Source organism: Choloepus didactylus, chromosome 1 (genome assembly GCF_015220235.1).
Source record: "Choloepus didactylus isolate mChoDid1 chromosome 1, mChoDid1.pri, whole genome shotgun sequence".
Lineage (NCBI taxonomy): Eukaryota > Metazoa > Chordata > Mammalia > Pilosa > Megalonychidae > Choloepus > Choloepus didactylus.
The window spans coordinates 161,919,084-161,933,765 of NC_051307.1; the positions used below are offsets into that span (position 1 = coordinate 161,919,084).

General features: G+C 37.6%; 1 protein-coding gene across 9 annotated transcripts in view; it reads right to left on the reverse strand.

The window, feature by feature from the left end:
• CEP63 (centrosomal protein 63) overlaps positions 1-14,682 on the reverse strand; it is a 121,863-nt gene that overhangs the window by 84,758 nt on the left and 22,423 nt on the right. For 6 of the 9 annotated variants that reach the window (XM_037844599.1, XM_037844617.1, XM_037844614.1 and 3 more), the window contains exons 3-4: positions 6,509-6,577; positions 5,386-5,563 (exon numbers count right to left, since the gene is read on the reverse strand). In XM_037844599.1, coding sequence (XP_037700527.1) covers positions 5,386-5,563; positions 6,509-6,577 — 247 coding nt within the window. Of the gene's footprint in view, positions 1-5,385; positions 5,564-6,508; positions 6,578-14,682 lie in introns of those variants that run through there. The other 3 variants (XM_037844609.1, XM_037844605.1, XM_037844619.1) reach the window with 2 other exon arrangements.

The following is a 14,682-nucleotide window of genomic DNA, read 5'->3' on the forward strand; positions in this document are numbered from 1 at the left end:
CAGCAGTCACACGTATTACTGAGTTTTAACTGTTATTTCTAAATTCTGAGATGCTGTGCTCTTTGTATATAACCTGGCAGTCCCCTGGAACTTTTGGTATTTGTGTGACACCTGAGATTCAAAGCTAGAGTTCTGCAGCTCTGAAAGTCAGCATTACTCCATACAGCAACTGTTAAAGAAGCTAAAAAAGGGATCAGGCTTCAATTAGAAATATGAATGAAACAGACCTGGTTGGGAGTAAGGTAAATCAGAATACAGGGTAAAAGAAAATATTGTCTGTATTTTAAAACCTCAACTTCTGTGGTAAGACCAAAGGAAGAGATGTTTATTTTGTCCAAAACTTAAATTTTCTGTAGCACACTATCTAATTTAACATGTCTGGTCAGTTTATTTAAACAGCACAACTACATGGAACCTAGAATAGAGAATGAGAACTTGTTATTCTGTACAGGTTAACGTAATACCCCAATACATTTCAGAGTATTTTGGGCATAAAATTAAAAAGTATTTGCAAAGTCCCCTTGAGGGACTGCAGGCAAAGGTAGAACTATTAAACTTCCCCACCTGGGGAATTCTTGATATTCTCTCCAGCATTAGGGACTCACAATTTAATAAGCCAATCCTTTGATCTTGAGGTTTGCCCTTTTGAAACTTATTTCTGTAATGAGAAAGCTAAGCCTACTTATAATTATGCCTAGGAGTCACCTCCGGAGATCATCTTTTGTTACTCAGATGTGGCCTCTCTCTTTAAGCCAATTCTACAAATAAACTCTCTACCATCCCCACTATGGCACATGACTCCTAGGGATGTAAGTCTCCCTGGCAACGTGGGACATGACTCCCAGGGATGAGCCTGGTCCTGGCAGAGTGTGACTGAGAATGCCTTCTTGATCAAAAAGGGGAAAAGAAATGAAACAAAATAAAGTTTTGTTTTCAAATGGAGTTGAAAGGTCATTCTGGAGGTCACTCTTACGCAAGCTTCAGCCAGATATTGCAAACTGCCATAGTATGCCAAGTCCCAACCAACAGTATTCCCGAAAACCCTAAAGAATACCCTGGGCTCTACCTGAGGCTATAAAAGTTTTTCTTAATAAGTTTATTTTCCCAGAAACTTAAGGCCTCCAGATTGTTCCTATACCAGATAAGCCCTGAAACCCTGAGGTACCAGTCTCTCGAAAAAACAACCAGTTTCATTCCTCTACCCCATAAGGTCAACACCCTCTTCCAGCACAAAGAAATTAAAATATTCATTGCCCAGATATCCCTGAAGACTGAGAGAATGATCAAATGAGGAGGAGGAGGTGTAACCGAGAAATTAGGATTTAACAAATAATTGTGACTATGGACTCATTGTGCAGATATTTCTTTTTGGTGTACTAGAGTGGCCAGAAGGAAATACCTGAAATTGTTGAATGTAATCCAGTAGCCTCGATCTTTGATAATGACTGCTTAACTATATAGTGTTTATTGTGTAACTGTGTGATTATAAAAATCTTGTGACTGACACTCCCTTTATCTAGTGTATGGGGAGATGAGTAATAAAATAAAAACAAAACAAAAAATATTAGGGGGGAATAGGGGGTGTAGGATGTTTTGGGTTCTCTTTTATTTTTACTTTTTTGGAGTAATGAAAATGTTCTAAGATTGTTGTGATGAATGTACAACTATATGATGACACTATGAGTCACTGTATACTTTGGATGGGTTATATGGTATGTGAATATATCTCAATAAAATTAAATTTTAAAAAAAGATTTAGATATTTTAAGCTGAGTGGCAGCCTTGAGAGGGTTTATTCTACATCTGGTCCATCCTAACTCTTAGGGTACAGCTTTTCAGGGTCCCAACTCACAGTGAAGAGCCACCCAAGACACCAAGCCCTTTATACTCCTAATCCCTTCAAATGAGCCAAAAACCCATTTGGCTTCTCATCTTCTCAGTGACCTCCTCTGGTTTCAGCAAATAATGGCCCCAAACCCCAGGCTCAATTCCCTGGGCCTCTAGCCTAGCCCAGATCATGGCCCGGTAATTGTTCACTGTTTTGTTGTAATGCTACCTCAAGAAAATTTATTTAAAAACCAGTTGTCATCAGTGGGTGGATTGGTCCAAATTACCTAGTCTGCCATTAACAAATGTGGAACTCTAAAAGATTCACATTTAACTAAAATTATCCCAAGGAAAATTTACTTCTAAAGTAGAATTCTATAGCCAGTCAAATTTTCAATCTGGCATGAAAAGAGAATAAAGATATTTTCAGATAGATAAGACTGAAAAGTATGCTCCACAAAAATGAAGGAGTAAAATTACAAAGAAAATGACAAAGAATGCAAAGAAGCAAAATGGATAAAAGCACAAAAAAACCTCCATAATGATGGTGAAAGGCATTCCCATGATAGGATAGGCTATACAGATAGCCTAGAGAGTAACCTACCCATATTTGAGAATGGCAAGCTCCAGAAAAAAAAAAAAGAAAGAAAGAAAGAAATGGATGGGTTCCCTGATATGTCTGAACACACTGAGAAAAGATGTAGACTTGTGTTAGAGAGTTTGGGAAGACTCAATAACAGAGTCATTTATTTAAAAAAAGGCAAATGAAAATGAGACAATACTAATTCCTGGGAAAACAAGTTGTACAAGAAATAAGTTTAATCATAACTATATTATCTAACTAGCTGTGAATAATGTTTAGCATCTGTGATGGTTAGGTTCATGTGCTAACTAGTTAACCAGGTAATGGTACCTAGTTGTCTGGTCAAGCAGACACTGGCCTAACTGCTACTGCAAGGACATTTCATGGACTTAAATCATCAGTAAGTTGATTGCATCTATGGCTGGTTACATCTACAATCAACTAAGGGAAAAGTCTTCAGCAATGAGAGATGTTCAGAACAATCAGCTGAAGGTTTTAAAAAGAGAAGTGATGTCTTCAGCAATCAGAAGAGAGGACTTTCATCTCTACTTCAGCCAGTCAGCCTCTCCTGGGGAATTCATCAAAAATCTTCATTGGAGTTGCCAGCTTGCAGCCTGCCCTATGGAATCTGGACTCACATCCCCACAGTTGCGTGAGACACTTTTATAAAACCTCATGTTTACAGATCTCTCCTGTTGGTTCTGTTTCCCTTGAGAACCCTGATTTATACAACATCCTAATAATGTAAATACTGACTATAGATATAACCAAAACATGTGATATACAATCCTGGTCAGATGAGCAGAAGGAAATTTCATGTAAGAGAGCAAAACTCTCATGTTTTGTAGTAATATATCATTAGCTAAAAGCTAAAACTAAAAATCAAGAAACAGAACTATAATGTTACTTAGAAATATAAGGGGAATACTAAAATAATTAACAGTACTAAAATTATTGTTTCCAAAAAGCAAAAAAACCTAGGTTCAGAGGGGTGGACAGAGCATTATTACTGTTTCTCCATACAAGCTCTGTAGAACCATTTTTATTTTTATTAACTATATGTGGCAAGCATGAATATTAAATGTGAAGAAAACATTTTAACTTTATTCATATACTTAGGGCCTGACTCAAAATGGGCATATAAATTTAAATTTCTTAAAGAAAAGGAGATATCAGATATCTGTACATAGGGTAATTTTCTTAATTACCCAAACCACTATCCTTTTAATTTACTATCTAGAACTATTTCTCATTTGCCCAAGGAGAAATAGAGAAGTAGTAGCTAAAGTAGCTTACCAGAAAAAAAGCACCAACCTTAAATTACAATTTTTAAAATATCAGTTATTATTCCATAATAATATGGAATATTTTTTCACCACCTTTCTGTATCTTGGCATGAGGTCTAATTGTAAAATATATTCTCAAAGTCCTACCCAAATTTTAAAATAAACTCCAGTTTGGAAAATGGCAGTCCTGGAAAGCTGAATTCAACAGGGCCAATACTACTTTGTACCATGTACTACTTTGACTCAAAGTGCAAATGACCAACTGTGCTGATTTGAAACTGTTATGTACCCCAGAAAAGGCCACGTTCTTTTAATCCATCCCATTGGGTATAGACCTAATGTTGTGGGACCTTTCGATTAGGTTATCTCAATTGAGAAGTGACCCATCCCATTAAAGGTGGGTCTTAATCCTTTACTGGAATCCTCTATGAAGAGAATAAAGACAGAAAAAAGCCGAGAAAGCTTAGAGAAAGAAACACCCAGAGAGCTTGGAGAGAAATGCCCCGAGAAGTAAGAAAAGTCCCACAAAAACTGAAAGAGCCAGAACCTGAAAGCAATGAAACCTGGAAGAGAAGGATCAGGAGATGCCAGCCATGTGCCTTCCCATGTGACAGAGGAACCCTAGACACCATCAGCCTTTCTTCAGAGAAGGTATCATCCTGTTGATGTCTTAATTAGGACATTTCCATGGCCTTAAAACTGTAAATTTGTAAGCTAATAAATCCCCATTGTAAAAACCAGTCCATTTCTGGTATATTGCATTCCAGCAGCTTTGGCAAACCAAAACACCAACCATTGAGAGATTCCCTGGAGAAGCATATAAATATTTTTATCAAGTATAACACTTTCCTTTTTACATGAAACACTTCTAAAATACTTTCTATAAGTGTCATCAACAAAATCATAATCTCAGTGTGTACCACTGACCAAAGCATACCTGAATAAGGTGATAGCACCACCGATAAATGATGATCCTACTGATAAGAAATTCCAACGTGGTAGAGCTTGGGATCAGTGGTTCCCTACAACTCTTTCAACCCTTCTGAGATTGACATTCATGCTAGAAATCTGGAAGCAATTCTTTAACATTTATAAATGCTTTATCATTCCCTTCTAATATTGAGTATACTTCTTACTGGACCAGCTAAACTAGGAGAAATCGATCAGTAAATATTATGAAACTTTTCCTCCACATGACCAATATTTATGGGCAGTAGGATTGCAATTGATTTTTATTTTCCTTTTTGCCATCTTTCTCCTCATTTCAACAAGGGACACAAACAAAAAAAATTCTTAAAGACAAATTGAGAGGTAAATTGTTGAATTCAGGGCTTAACTTTTTTTCTTTTTTATCATTAGCCATAGAGTGAGGCCAAAAAAAACAATTTTCACTAAACTCAGTGGATGTTAACAGGGACATATAATAGGATAAAGAGTATACAAAAATCATGATATCCTTTTACAATTTTTTAAAGAAGTAATATATTATATGTGTTCACAATAAAATGACATTTGAAATAAATATCAATATTGTTATGCATTTTTTCTTCTAAAATAAACCAAAAGAATTATAATAAGAGACAACACAGAAGCTTAGTATACAAATGTTTCAATAAATATTTAAGAAAGATGTCTAATATAAAAGATAAGGTTAAAATATCAAAAAGATGAGTGAATTAATTGCATTACCTCTTTGTGTTTCATATCCAACTGACTCCTAAGAGCCTTAAGTTCCCGCTCACGGACACCCAAGCAAGTTTCTAGAGCATGTGTCTGTCCTTCCCATTCAGATTTTTTGTGGGCCACCATTATGTCGATCTGTTTCATGAGCTCCTGTAGTTCTGCTTCACAGGATGTCAAAAATCCCCTATAAATAAGAATAGAGCATTAAGAACCCAGATACATATCCAAGTGGCTTTTCATTCTTCACATGTAAAAATATAGCAAGATGCAAATCTACCTAAAGTGCAATAATCTTGAAAAATTATTAGAAGTAAGGAACAGGATTTCTGAGTTCTTTATACTCATATAGAGACGATTACTTTTACTACAGAATATTTTGTCTTCCTCTAATGGCCAACCTAAAGACTAAGTCATTTAATCAAATACAAAATTGACTGTTTTAATTCTGGTTTGTGGAATGAAATTTCCACAATGAACAACTAACTCTTTTGTAACATTTTAAGGAAGTTCTCAGGAAGAATCCAGGCAAGCCCAAAAGCTACATTCTCATCTAGCAATCAGGCTACCTGGTGGGACAGTGACAAGTCACTTTTAAGAGCTGTTTCAAGATAATCATCCTTAAGCCAGATTTATCTCAACTATTTCTTTCCACTTTATCAGGAATTTACCACAGCCTACCTTATTACTGTAAATTTACCCTTGTCCTTCCAAGATTCAGGAGATGCCAGATGTTGCTGCAACTATACTGTAAAGAGGGATTTGGGAAAAAAAGCTGGGCGTAGATATACTAGACTCAGAGAGATTTCCAGGAATGGCCACAGAGAGCTACAACTTCTAAGGCTTAAGTACCTTAAAACCTTCAGAAAAACCTCTGTATTTTTTGCTTTTTAAGAGTTGAGAACTCAAGCTGTGTTGAAGGCAAGCATCCAGCTTCGCATTGCTGAAATAAGGCAAACACCCCAGAGAGAGGATATTGCTCACAAACATAATATGGATCAACTTAACATTCAACACTTCTGCAAAAACACTTCGGTATCCAAAGCACAGTACGGTCAGAGACTAACAACTGATTTATAAACATATGCCTTTTAAACTACAGTAACATGCTAAAGGTCAAAAACAAACCTACCCACCACGTGTCCGATTTTGCATTCCTTCCAACAAAGCCTCCATGACAAAATCCCCTTTGTTTTGGCAACTGTGAAAGCAAAAAATCACCATCAGGAAAAAATTCATTTTTTAAGTCCGAACATCCAACTTACAACTAAAGAATGTGAATGAAAGCATATGTATAACAAGAAAATACAGCACTTCTAAGATGACTGCAGAAGCAGTCAAGATGTGTTATTTTAAGAAATATTAAGACCAAATATATTTTAGACTAAAAGAAAATTAACTTAAAATTCTCTGAATTGCTATTTACAATCTCCCCAACAGGATTACAATCAAATATGTATTGTTCTATCCCTAGTTCCCAATGGAAGCTTGAGCAAGGTGTTAAGAGTCAGGTGTTCATAGCAGAGGGGAGCTGACTCAAACCACCTTATGAGAGGAAGAAATCTTGGGTCATATGAGTCAAAAAGGAAAAGTGGTGTTTTTGTTTTGTTTCTGAGACATTCTGAGATATAAAAAGATTAAATTCACTGAGGTCCAACTACTTGGTCCATCACAGAAGATCCTATTCACCCTGAAGATGGCAGACTCTTGGAACAACCTTCCTCCTCTAAGAGGCATCCCTGCAGGCCCTCTCTCCTCTGCACTTCATAACTCCTATGACTTAATTGGTTCATTTATTCTTTCATGGGAATTATACCACACTAGCAATAAGGGGGTGATTCTTTTTTTGGATGTGGGGGAGTCTTAGTTTTTTGTTTTGTTTTGTTTTTTACTTTTTATTTTAAAATATTTTCAAACTAACAGGACAGTTACAAAAACAATACAAACCCCACACAGAGAACTCTAATGTACCACTAACCCTGACCCAGATACCCATTTATCCACCAAAGTTAACGTTTTGTCACACTTGCTATATTATTCCGTCTATCTCTCTACCCATTTTCTGAACACGAGTGTAGACTGCATGCATCATTCTTCTCAAACTTTAAATATTGCCATGTACATTTCCTAAAAACAAAGACATACACTTGTGTAACTACCTTAAGTGCAGTTATCAGGTTCAAGAAATTTAACATTGATACAAAGCTACAGCCTATATTCCAATTTTTTCATATGTCCCAATAATATCCCTTTGACCCTTTTCTTTTCCCTGGCTAAATACCATCCAGGATCATATACTGCATTTAATTGTCATTGTCTTTTTTCCCCCCAAGAGGGCTTGTTAATTAAGTAGCAGGTTCCTAATTTCATTTAATATATATTCTATCCCAAGACAAATGGTCAGTTTTTTACATTATCTTCACTTAGTTGTACAATCATCATTACTCTCAACTTTAAACAATTATCATAACATAATACATCCCAGAACTCTTATCAGCTGCTAATTATTCATCCCTAGTATTAAGGTAGTGTTGATAAGATATTCCTATTAAATATAGTCTTTAATATGCAATGGGTAGTTTTTCCATATCCATACAGCACTCTTTCGTTAACCCTCTGCACCAGTGTCATACCTTTTAAGTATATCATGCTGTTCTAGTTTGCTAATGCTGCAGAATGCAAAATACCAGAGATGGATAGGCTTTTATAAAACGGGGGTTTATTTCGCTACACAGTTACAGTCTTAAGGCCACAAAGCGTCCAAGGTAACACCTCAGCAATAGGGTACCTTCACCGGAGGATGGCCAATGGCGTCTGGAAAACCTCTGCTAGCTAGGAAGGCAGCTGGCGTCTGCTCCAAAGCTCTGGCCTCAAAATGGCTTTCCCCCAGGACGTTCCTCTCCAGCAAGCTTGCTCCTCCTCAAAACATCACTCACAGCTGCACTCAGTTCCCTCTCTTTGAGTCAGCTCATTTATATGGCTCCACTGATCAAGGCCCACCCTGAATGGGCGGGGCCACGCCTCCATGGGAACATCTCATCAAAATCATCACCCACAGCTGGCTGGGGCACATTCCAAGCAAATCTAACCAGCACCAAACGTCTGCCCCACAAGACTGCAAAGACAATGGCATTTGGGGGACACAATACATTCAAACCGGCACACATGCTAACACTTATTTAATCTGTGGTGCTACTCTGTGGGTTACATGCACTTAACCATTTACAAACATGTTCACCTTTTATGCGTCACTGATACATATAATCCCATTAATGAGCCATAGTCATACCTAACCAATCGCATACCATTAAGCTCACCCTCATTATTATATCTGTACATATTAGATTACCATTCCCCCTTCACTAGCTTCTATCTCTAGGTCACCTATAGTCTACATATTATATGACACATATTCTACATTTTTCACGGAACTCACATTAAGTGGTAACATACAGTATCTCTCCTTTTGAGTCTGGCTTATTTCACTTAGCATTATGTCATCAAGATTCATCCATGTTGTTATACGTTTCACAACCTCATTCCTTTTTACAGCTGTGTAGTATTCCATTGTATGTATATACCACATTTTGTTTATCTACTCATCTGCTGAAGGACATTTGGATTGTTTTCATCTCTTGGCAATTGTGAACAGTGCCACTATGAACATGGGTGTGCAAATATCTGTTTGTGTCACTGCTTTCAGATCTTCTGGGTATATACCTAAAGTGAAATTGCTTGATCGTAGGGTAACTCAATATCCAGTTTTCTGAAGAACCACCAAACTGTCTTCTAGAATGGCTATACCTTTATACAGTCCCACCAGCAATGAATAAGGGTTCCAATTTCTTCACATCCTCTCCAGCATTTGTAGTTTACTGTTTGTTTAAATGGTAGTCATTCTTATTGGTGTGAGATGGTATCTCATTGTGGTCTTCATTTGCATCTCCCTAATAACTAGCGAAGATGAACAATTTTTTGAGTGTTTTTTTAACCATTTGTATTTCCTCTTCAGAGAAATGTCTTTTCATATCTCTTGCCCATTTTATAATTGAGCTGTTTGTACTACTGTCATTGAGTTGTAGGATTTCTTTATACATGCAAGATATCAGTCTCTTATCAGATACATGGTTTCCAAATATTTTCTCCCATTGAGTTGGCTGCCTCTTCATCTTTTTGACAAATTCCTTTGAGGTACAGAAGCTTTTGATGTTGAGGAGTTCCCATTTATCTATTTTTACTTTAGTTGCTTGTGCTTTGGGTGTAAGGTCTAAGAAGCAACCTCCTAATACTAGGTCTTGAAGATGTTTCCCTACATTATCTTCCAGGAGCTTTACGGCACTGCCTCTTATATGGAGGTCTTTGATCCACTGAGTGAATTTTTTATAGGGTATGAGGAAGGAGTCCTCTTTCACTCTTTTGGATATGGATATCCAATTCTTCCAGCCCCAATTGTTGAAGAGACTGTTTTAGTCCCAGTTCAGTGGATTTGGGGGCCTTATAAAAAAAAAGTCAGTCGACCATAGATCTGGGGGTCTATTTCCTAATCCTCAATTCAATTCCATTGATCAATATGTCTATCTTTGTGCCAATACCATGCTCTTTTGACTACTGTGGCCTTATAGTAGGCTTCAATGTCAAGAAGAGCAAGTCCTCCCACTTCATTTTTCTTTTTTAGAATGTTTTTAGCAATTCAAGTCCCCTTTCCCTTCCACATAAATTTGATAACTAGCTTTTCCAAATCTGCAAAGTAGGTTGTTGTAATTTTGACTGGAATTGCATTGAATCTGTAGATCAGCTGAGGTAGGATTGACATCTTAATGATGTTTAGCCTTCCTATCCATCTCTTTAGGTCCCCTTTCATTTCTTCAGTAAAGTTATGTTAACTTTCTGTGTAGAGGTCTTTTACATCCTTGGTTAAGTTTATTCCTAGGTACTTCATTTTTTTAGTTGCTATTGCAATGAATGGAATCTTTTTCTTGAGTGTCTCTTCAGTAAGGTCATTTCTAGTGTATAGAACATTACTGACTTATGTGCATTAATCTTACATCCTGCCACTTTGCTGAAGTTATTAGCTCAAGTAGTTGTGTCATCGATTTCTCAGAGTTTTCCAAATATAAGATCATATCATCTGCAAATAATGACAGTTATCTTATGCTAAACCACCACCCTTGCATGTCTGGGATGAACCCCACTCAAATTCATGGTGCATGATTTTTTTTTAATGTGTCTTTAGATTCTATTTGCAAATACTGTGTTGGGAATTTTTGCATCTATGTTAGTTAGGGAGATTGGCCTGTAGTTTTCCTTTCTTGTAGCATCTTTATCTGGTATTAGAGTGATGTTGGCTTCATAAAATGAGTTAGGTAGTGTTCCATTTTCTTCAATTTTCTGAAAGAGCTTGAGTAGTGATGGTGCCAGTTCTTATGAAAGTTTGGTAAAATTCTCCTGTGAAGCCATCTGGCCCTGGGCTTTTATTTTCAGGAAGTTTTTTGATGACTGATTGGATCTCTTTACTTGTGATTGGTTTGTTGAGGTGTTCTATTTCTTCTTGGGTCAGTCTATGTTGTTTGTGTATTTCCCAGAAGTTATTCATTTCCTCTAAATCATCTGGTTTGTTGGCATACAATGTTCATAGTATCCTCTTATGATTTTTTTAATTTCTTCAGGATCCGCCGTAATATCCCCTCTCATTTATTATTTTATTAGGGTCTTCTCTTTTTGACTTTGTCAGTCTAGCTCAGGGTTTGTCAATCTTGTAGATCTTCTCAAAGAACCAACTTTTCATTTTATTTATTCTGTTATTTCTCCACATCATTTATTCTGCTTTAATCCTTGTTATTTCTTTTCTTCTCCTTGCTTTAGGATTGGTTTGCTGATCATTTTCTAGCTTCTTCAGTTGTTCCATTAGTTCTTTGATTTTAGCTCTTTCTTCCTTTTTAATATATGCATTTAGAGCTATAAATTTTCCCCTCAGTACCACCTTTGCTGCACCCCATAAGTTTTGATATGTTGTGTTCTCATTTTCATTCATCTCTAGATATTTAGCAATTTCTCTTGCATTTCTTCTTCGACCCACTGATTGTTCACAAGTGTGATGTTTAACCTCCAGATATTTGTGAATATTCTAGATCTTTGATGGTTATTATTTCCAGTTTCATTCCATTGTGGTCAGAGAATACGCTTTGAATAATTTCAATCTTTTTAAATTTATTGAGGCTTGTTTTATGCCCCAGCATACAATCTGTCCTGGAGAAAGTTCCATGAGCCCTAGAGAAGAATGTACATCCTGGTAATTTGGGAAGTAATGCTCTATATATGTCTGTTAAATCTAACTCGTTTATCACATTGTTTAGGTTTTCAATTTCCTTATTGGTCCTCTGTCTGGATGATCTATCTATAGAAGAGAGTGGTGCACTGAAGTCTCCCACAATTATTGTGGATACATCTATTGCTTCCTTCAGTTTTGCCAATGTTTGTCTCATGTACTTTGGAGCACCTTGATTGGGTGCATAGACATTTATGATTGTTATTTCTTCTTGGTGTACTCTCCTTTTATTAGTATATAGTGTCCTTCTTTGTCTCTTATGTCATTCTTGCATTTAAAGTCTATTTTATCTGATATTAGTATTGCTACCCCTGCTTTCTTCTGGCTGTAGCTTGAATGGAATATTTTTTTCCATCCTTTCAATTTCAATCTCTTTTTGTCACTGGGTCTAAGATGAGTCTCTTATAAACAGCACACTGATGGTTCATATTTTTTAATCCATTCTGCTAATCTGTACCTTTTAACTGGGGAGTTTAATACATTCACATTCAATGTTGTTACTGTGAAGGCAGTTCTTGAATCAGTCATCTTATCCTTTGGTTTTTGACTTGTCAGATCTACTTCTTCACTCTCTCTCTCTTTATTTCCCTAAGTTACCCTTACTGATACTCTTCAGTTCTGTGCCCTTCTTCAGGCCTCTCTCTCCTGTCCTTTTTTCTCAGCCAGTAGAGCTCCCTATAGTATTTCTTGCAGGGCAGGTCCCTTGTTACCAAATTCTCACAGCATTTGTTTGTCTGTGAAAATTTTAAGCTCTCCCTCAATTATGAAAGAAAGCTTTGCTGGATAAAGAATTCTTGGCTGGCAATTTTTCTCTTTCAGAATTTTAAATGTCATACCACTGCCTTCTCGCCTCCATGGTGCCCACTGAGTAGCCAATAGTTAGTCTTATATTGCTTTTTTGTATGTGGTGAATTGCTTCTCCCTTGCTGCTCTCAGAACTTTCTCCTTCTCTATAGCATTTGACAATCTGATCAGAATATGTATCACAGTGGGTTTATTTGGATTTATTCTATTTGGAGTTCACTGGGCATTTGATTTGCATATTTATGTCAATTAGAAGGTTTGGGAAGTTTTCCTCAACTATGTCTTTGAATACTCTTGCTAGCCCTTTTCTCTTCACCTTGTGAAACACTGGTTATTCTTACATTTCTGTGCTTCATGTTGTCCTTCATTTCCCTGAGATCTAATTCAAATTTTTCAGTTTTTTTCACCATTCATTCTTTTGTGCTTTCTCAACCCATCACCCTGTCCTTGCATTTCTAGTTCATTCCTCTACCTCTTCAAATCTGCTATTATGTGTCTGAGGAATATTTTTAATTTGATCAACAGTATCTTTTATTTCCATAGGATCTGCTATTTTTTTTTTTTTATTTCCTCTTGCAAATTCTTCTTTATGCTCTTCTTGGGACTTCTTCATGTCCTTTATATCCTAAGCCATGACACTGATGTCTGAGTGTACTTCTTTGATTAATTGCTCCAAGTTCTGTGCCTCTTCCGGCTTTTAAATTTGGACATTTGGGTTATCCATATCTTCTGGTTTCTTCATATGCTTTATAATTTTCTGTCGTTTTTGGTCTGTTTTCATTTGCTTATCTTGATAGGGTTCTTTTAAGATATGCAGGATTATTTGAACATGTCTCTGTAATCTGGTAGAGCTAAGCTTGGTGGGTGCACTTTCCCTGACCTACCAGCAGATGGCACTCTTGAGCCACCTCTTATCCTCAAGCCAGTTCTCCCCCAACTTCACCTATGCACTGAGTGGGTTCCAAACCATGTGGGAGTCCAATCAGCGCACCAATTTTCTGTGTGCACTGGGGACTGACAGCCCTTTGGGTTGGGAGCATGCCCTGTGTGCTTTAGCAGGTCATCTGCTCCAGCACACAGTGGTCCTGGGCATTCCCAGGGCTGCAGGTGGACTACTCTGGGGCTGCAGAGCTGCACTTCTCACCTTCCAGCTCAAATGCCCCACAGTCCCTGTCCACCATGTGCCCACAAGTCCCTGGGATTGAGGGCAGGCTCCTGGCACTTCTGTATGGTGCCCTTGCATCTAGGATGTGCACACCACAGGCTTCCGTGGAAGAAGAGTGGATGTTGTCCCAAGTGATGTTCCCTCAAGGATGCTGTTGGTCACAGGATTGTGAAGGGTCATCACCCCAGCCAACTGCAAAGATTGCTGCACAGGGCGTGGAAAGCTGCCCTCTTCTGCACTCGTCTGCCTTCTCCAACTACCAGTCCCTGGCACGAGGGCCCTTGGCCACAGGTCTGCAAAGGGTTACCACCTGAACCAAGTGCTGAGGAGGGTGCCCGGGGCATGGAAGGCTGCTCCCCTCCACATCTGTCAGCCAGCTCCAACCACCCATACCCCAGCAGCCGAACACTCACTAATCTTAAGCACAGTATCTCGGCTTCTCCAAGTACACACTCACTATGGGTGTAGAAGTCCCTGCCCAGCCAGTGGAACCCTGGAACTGCTGTTCTGGAGCTTTTTCTGTCCTTTATCGAGTGTTTTTTATGGAGGAGAATTCTGTTCTGTCTCTCCTAATCCGCCATCTTCCCAGAAGTCCCTGTCATTGTTTTTTTAGTTGCTTTCTTTTTTAATTGTGGGATTATATATACAACATAAACTTTCCCATCTCAACCACTCCCAAGCATACCATTCAATGGGATTAATCACATTCACAATATTGTGGTACCCTCACCATCTTCTAGTACTAAAATTTTCCCATCTTTCCAAACAAAAACCCTAAACCCATTATGCATTAACTTCCTTTCCCCCATCCTCACCCTAGCAACCCATACTCTAATTTCTGTCTCTATGAGCTTGTATATTCACCAAGATTTTATTTGTAGTTAAATCTAACATCCTAAATCAATAATAACCTACATTGCTTTGATACCAACTTAATTTTAATAGTATACACAAACTGTTCCTCTACCCCTGTCCCTGCATCTTTATGTAGTTCTTGTTGCAAGTTATACAT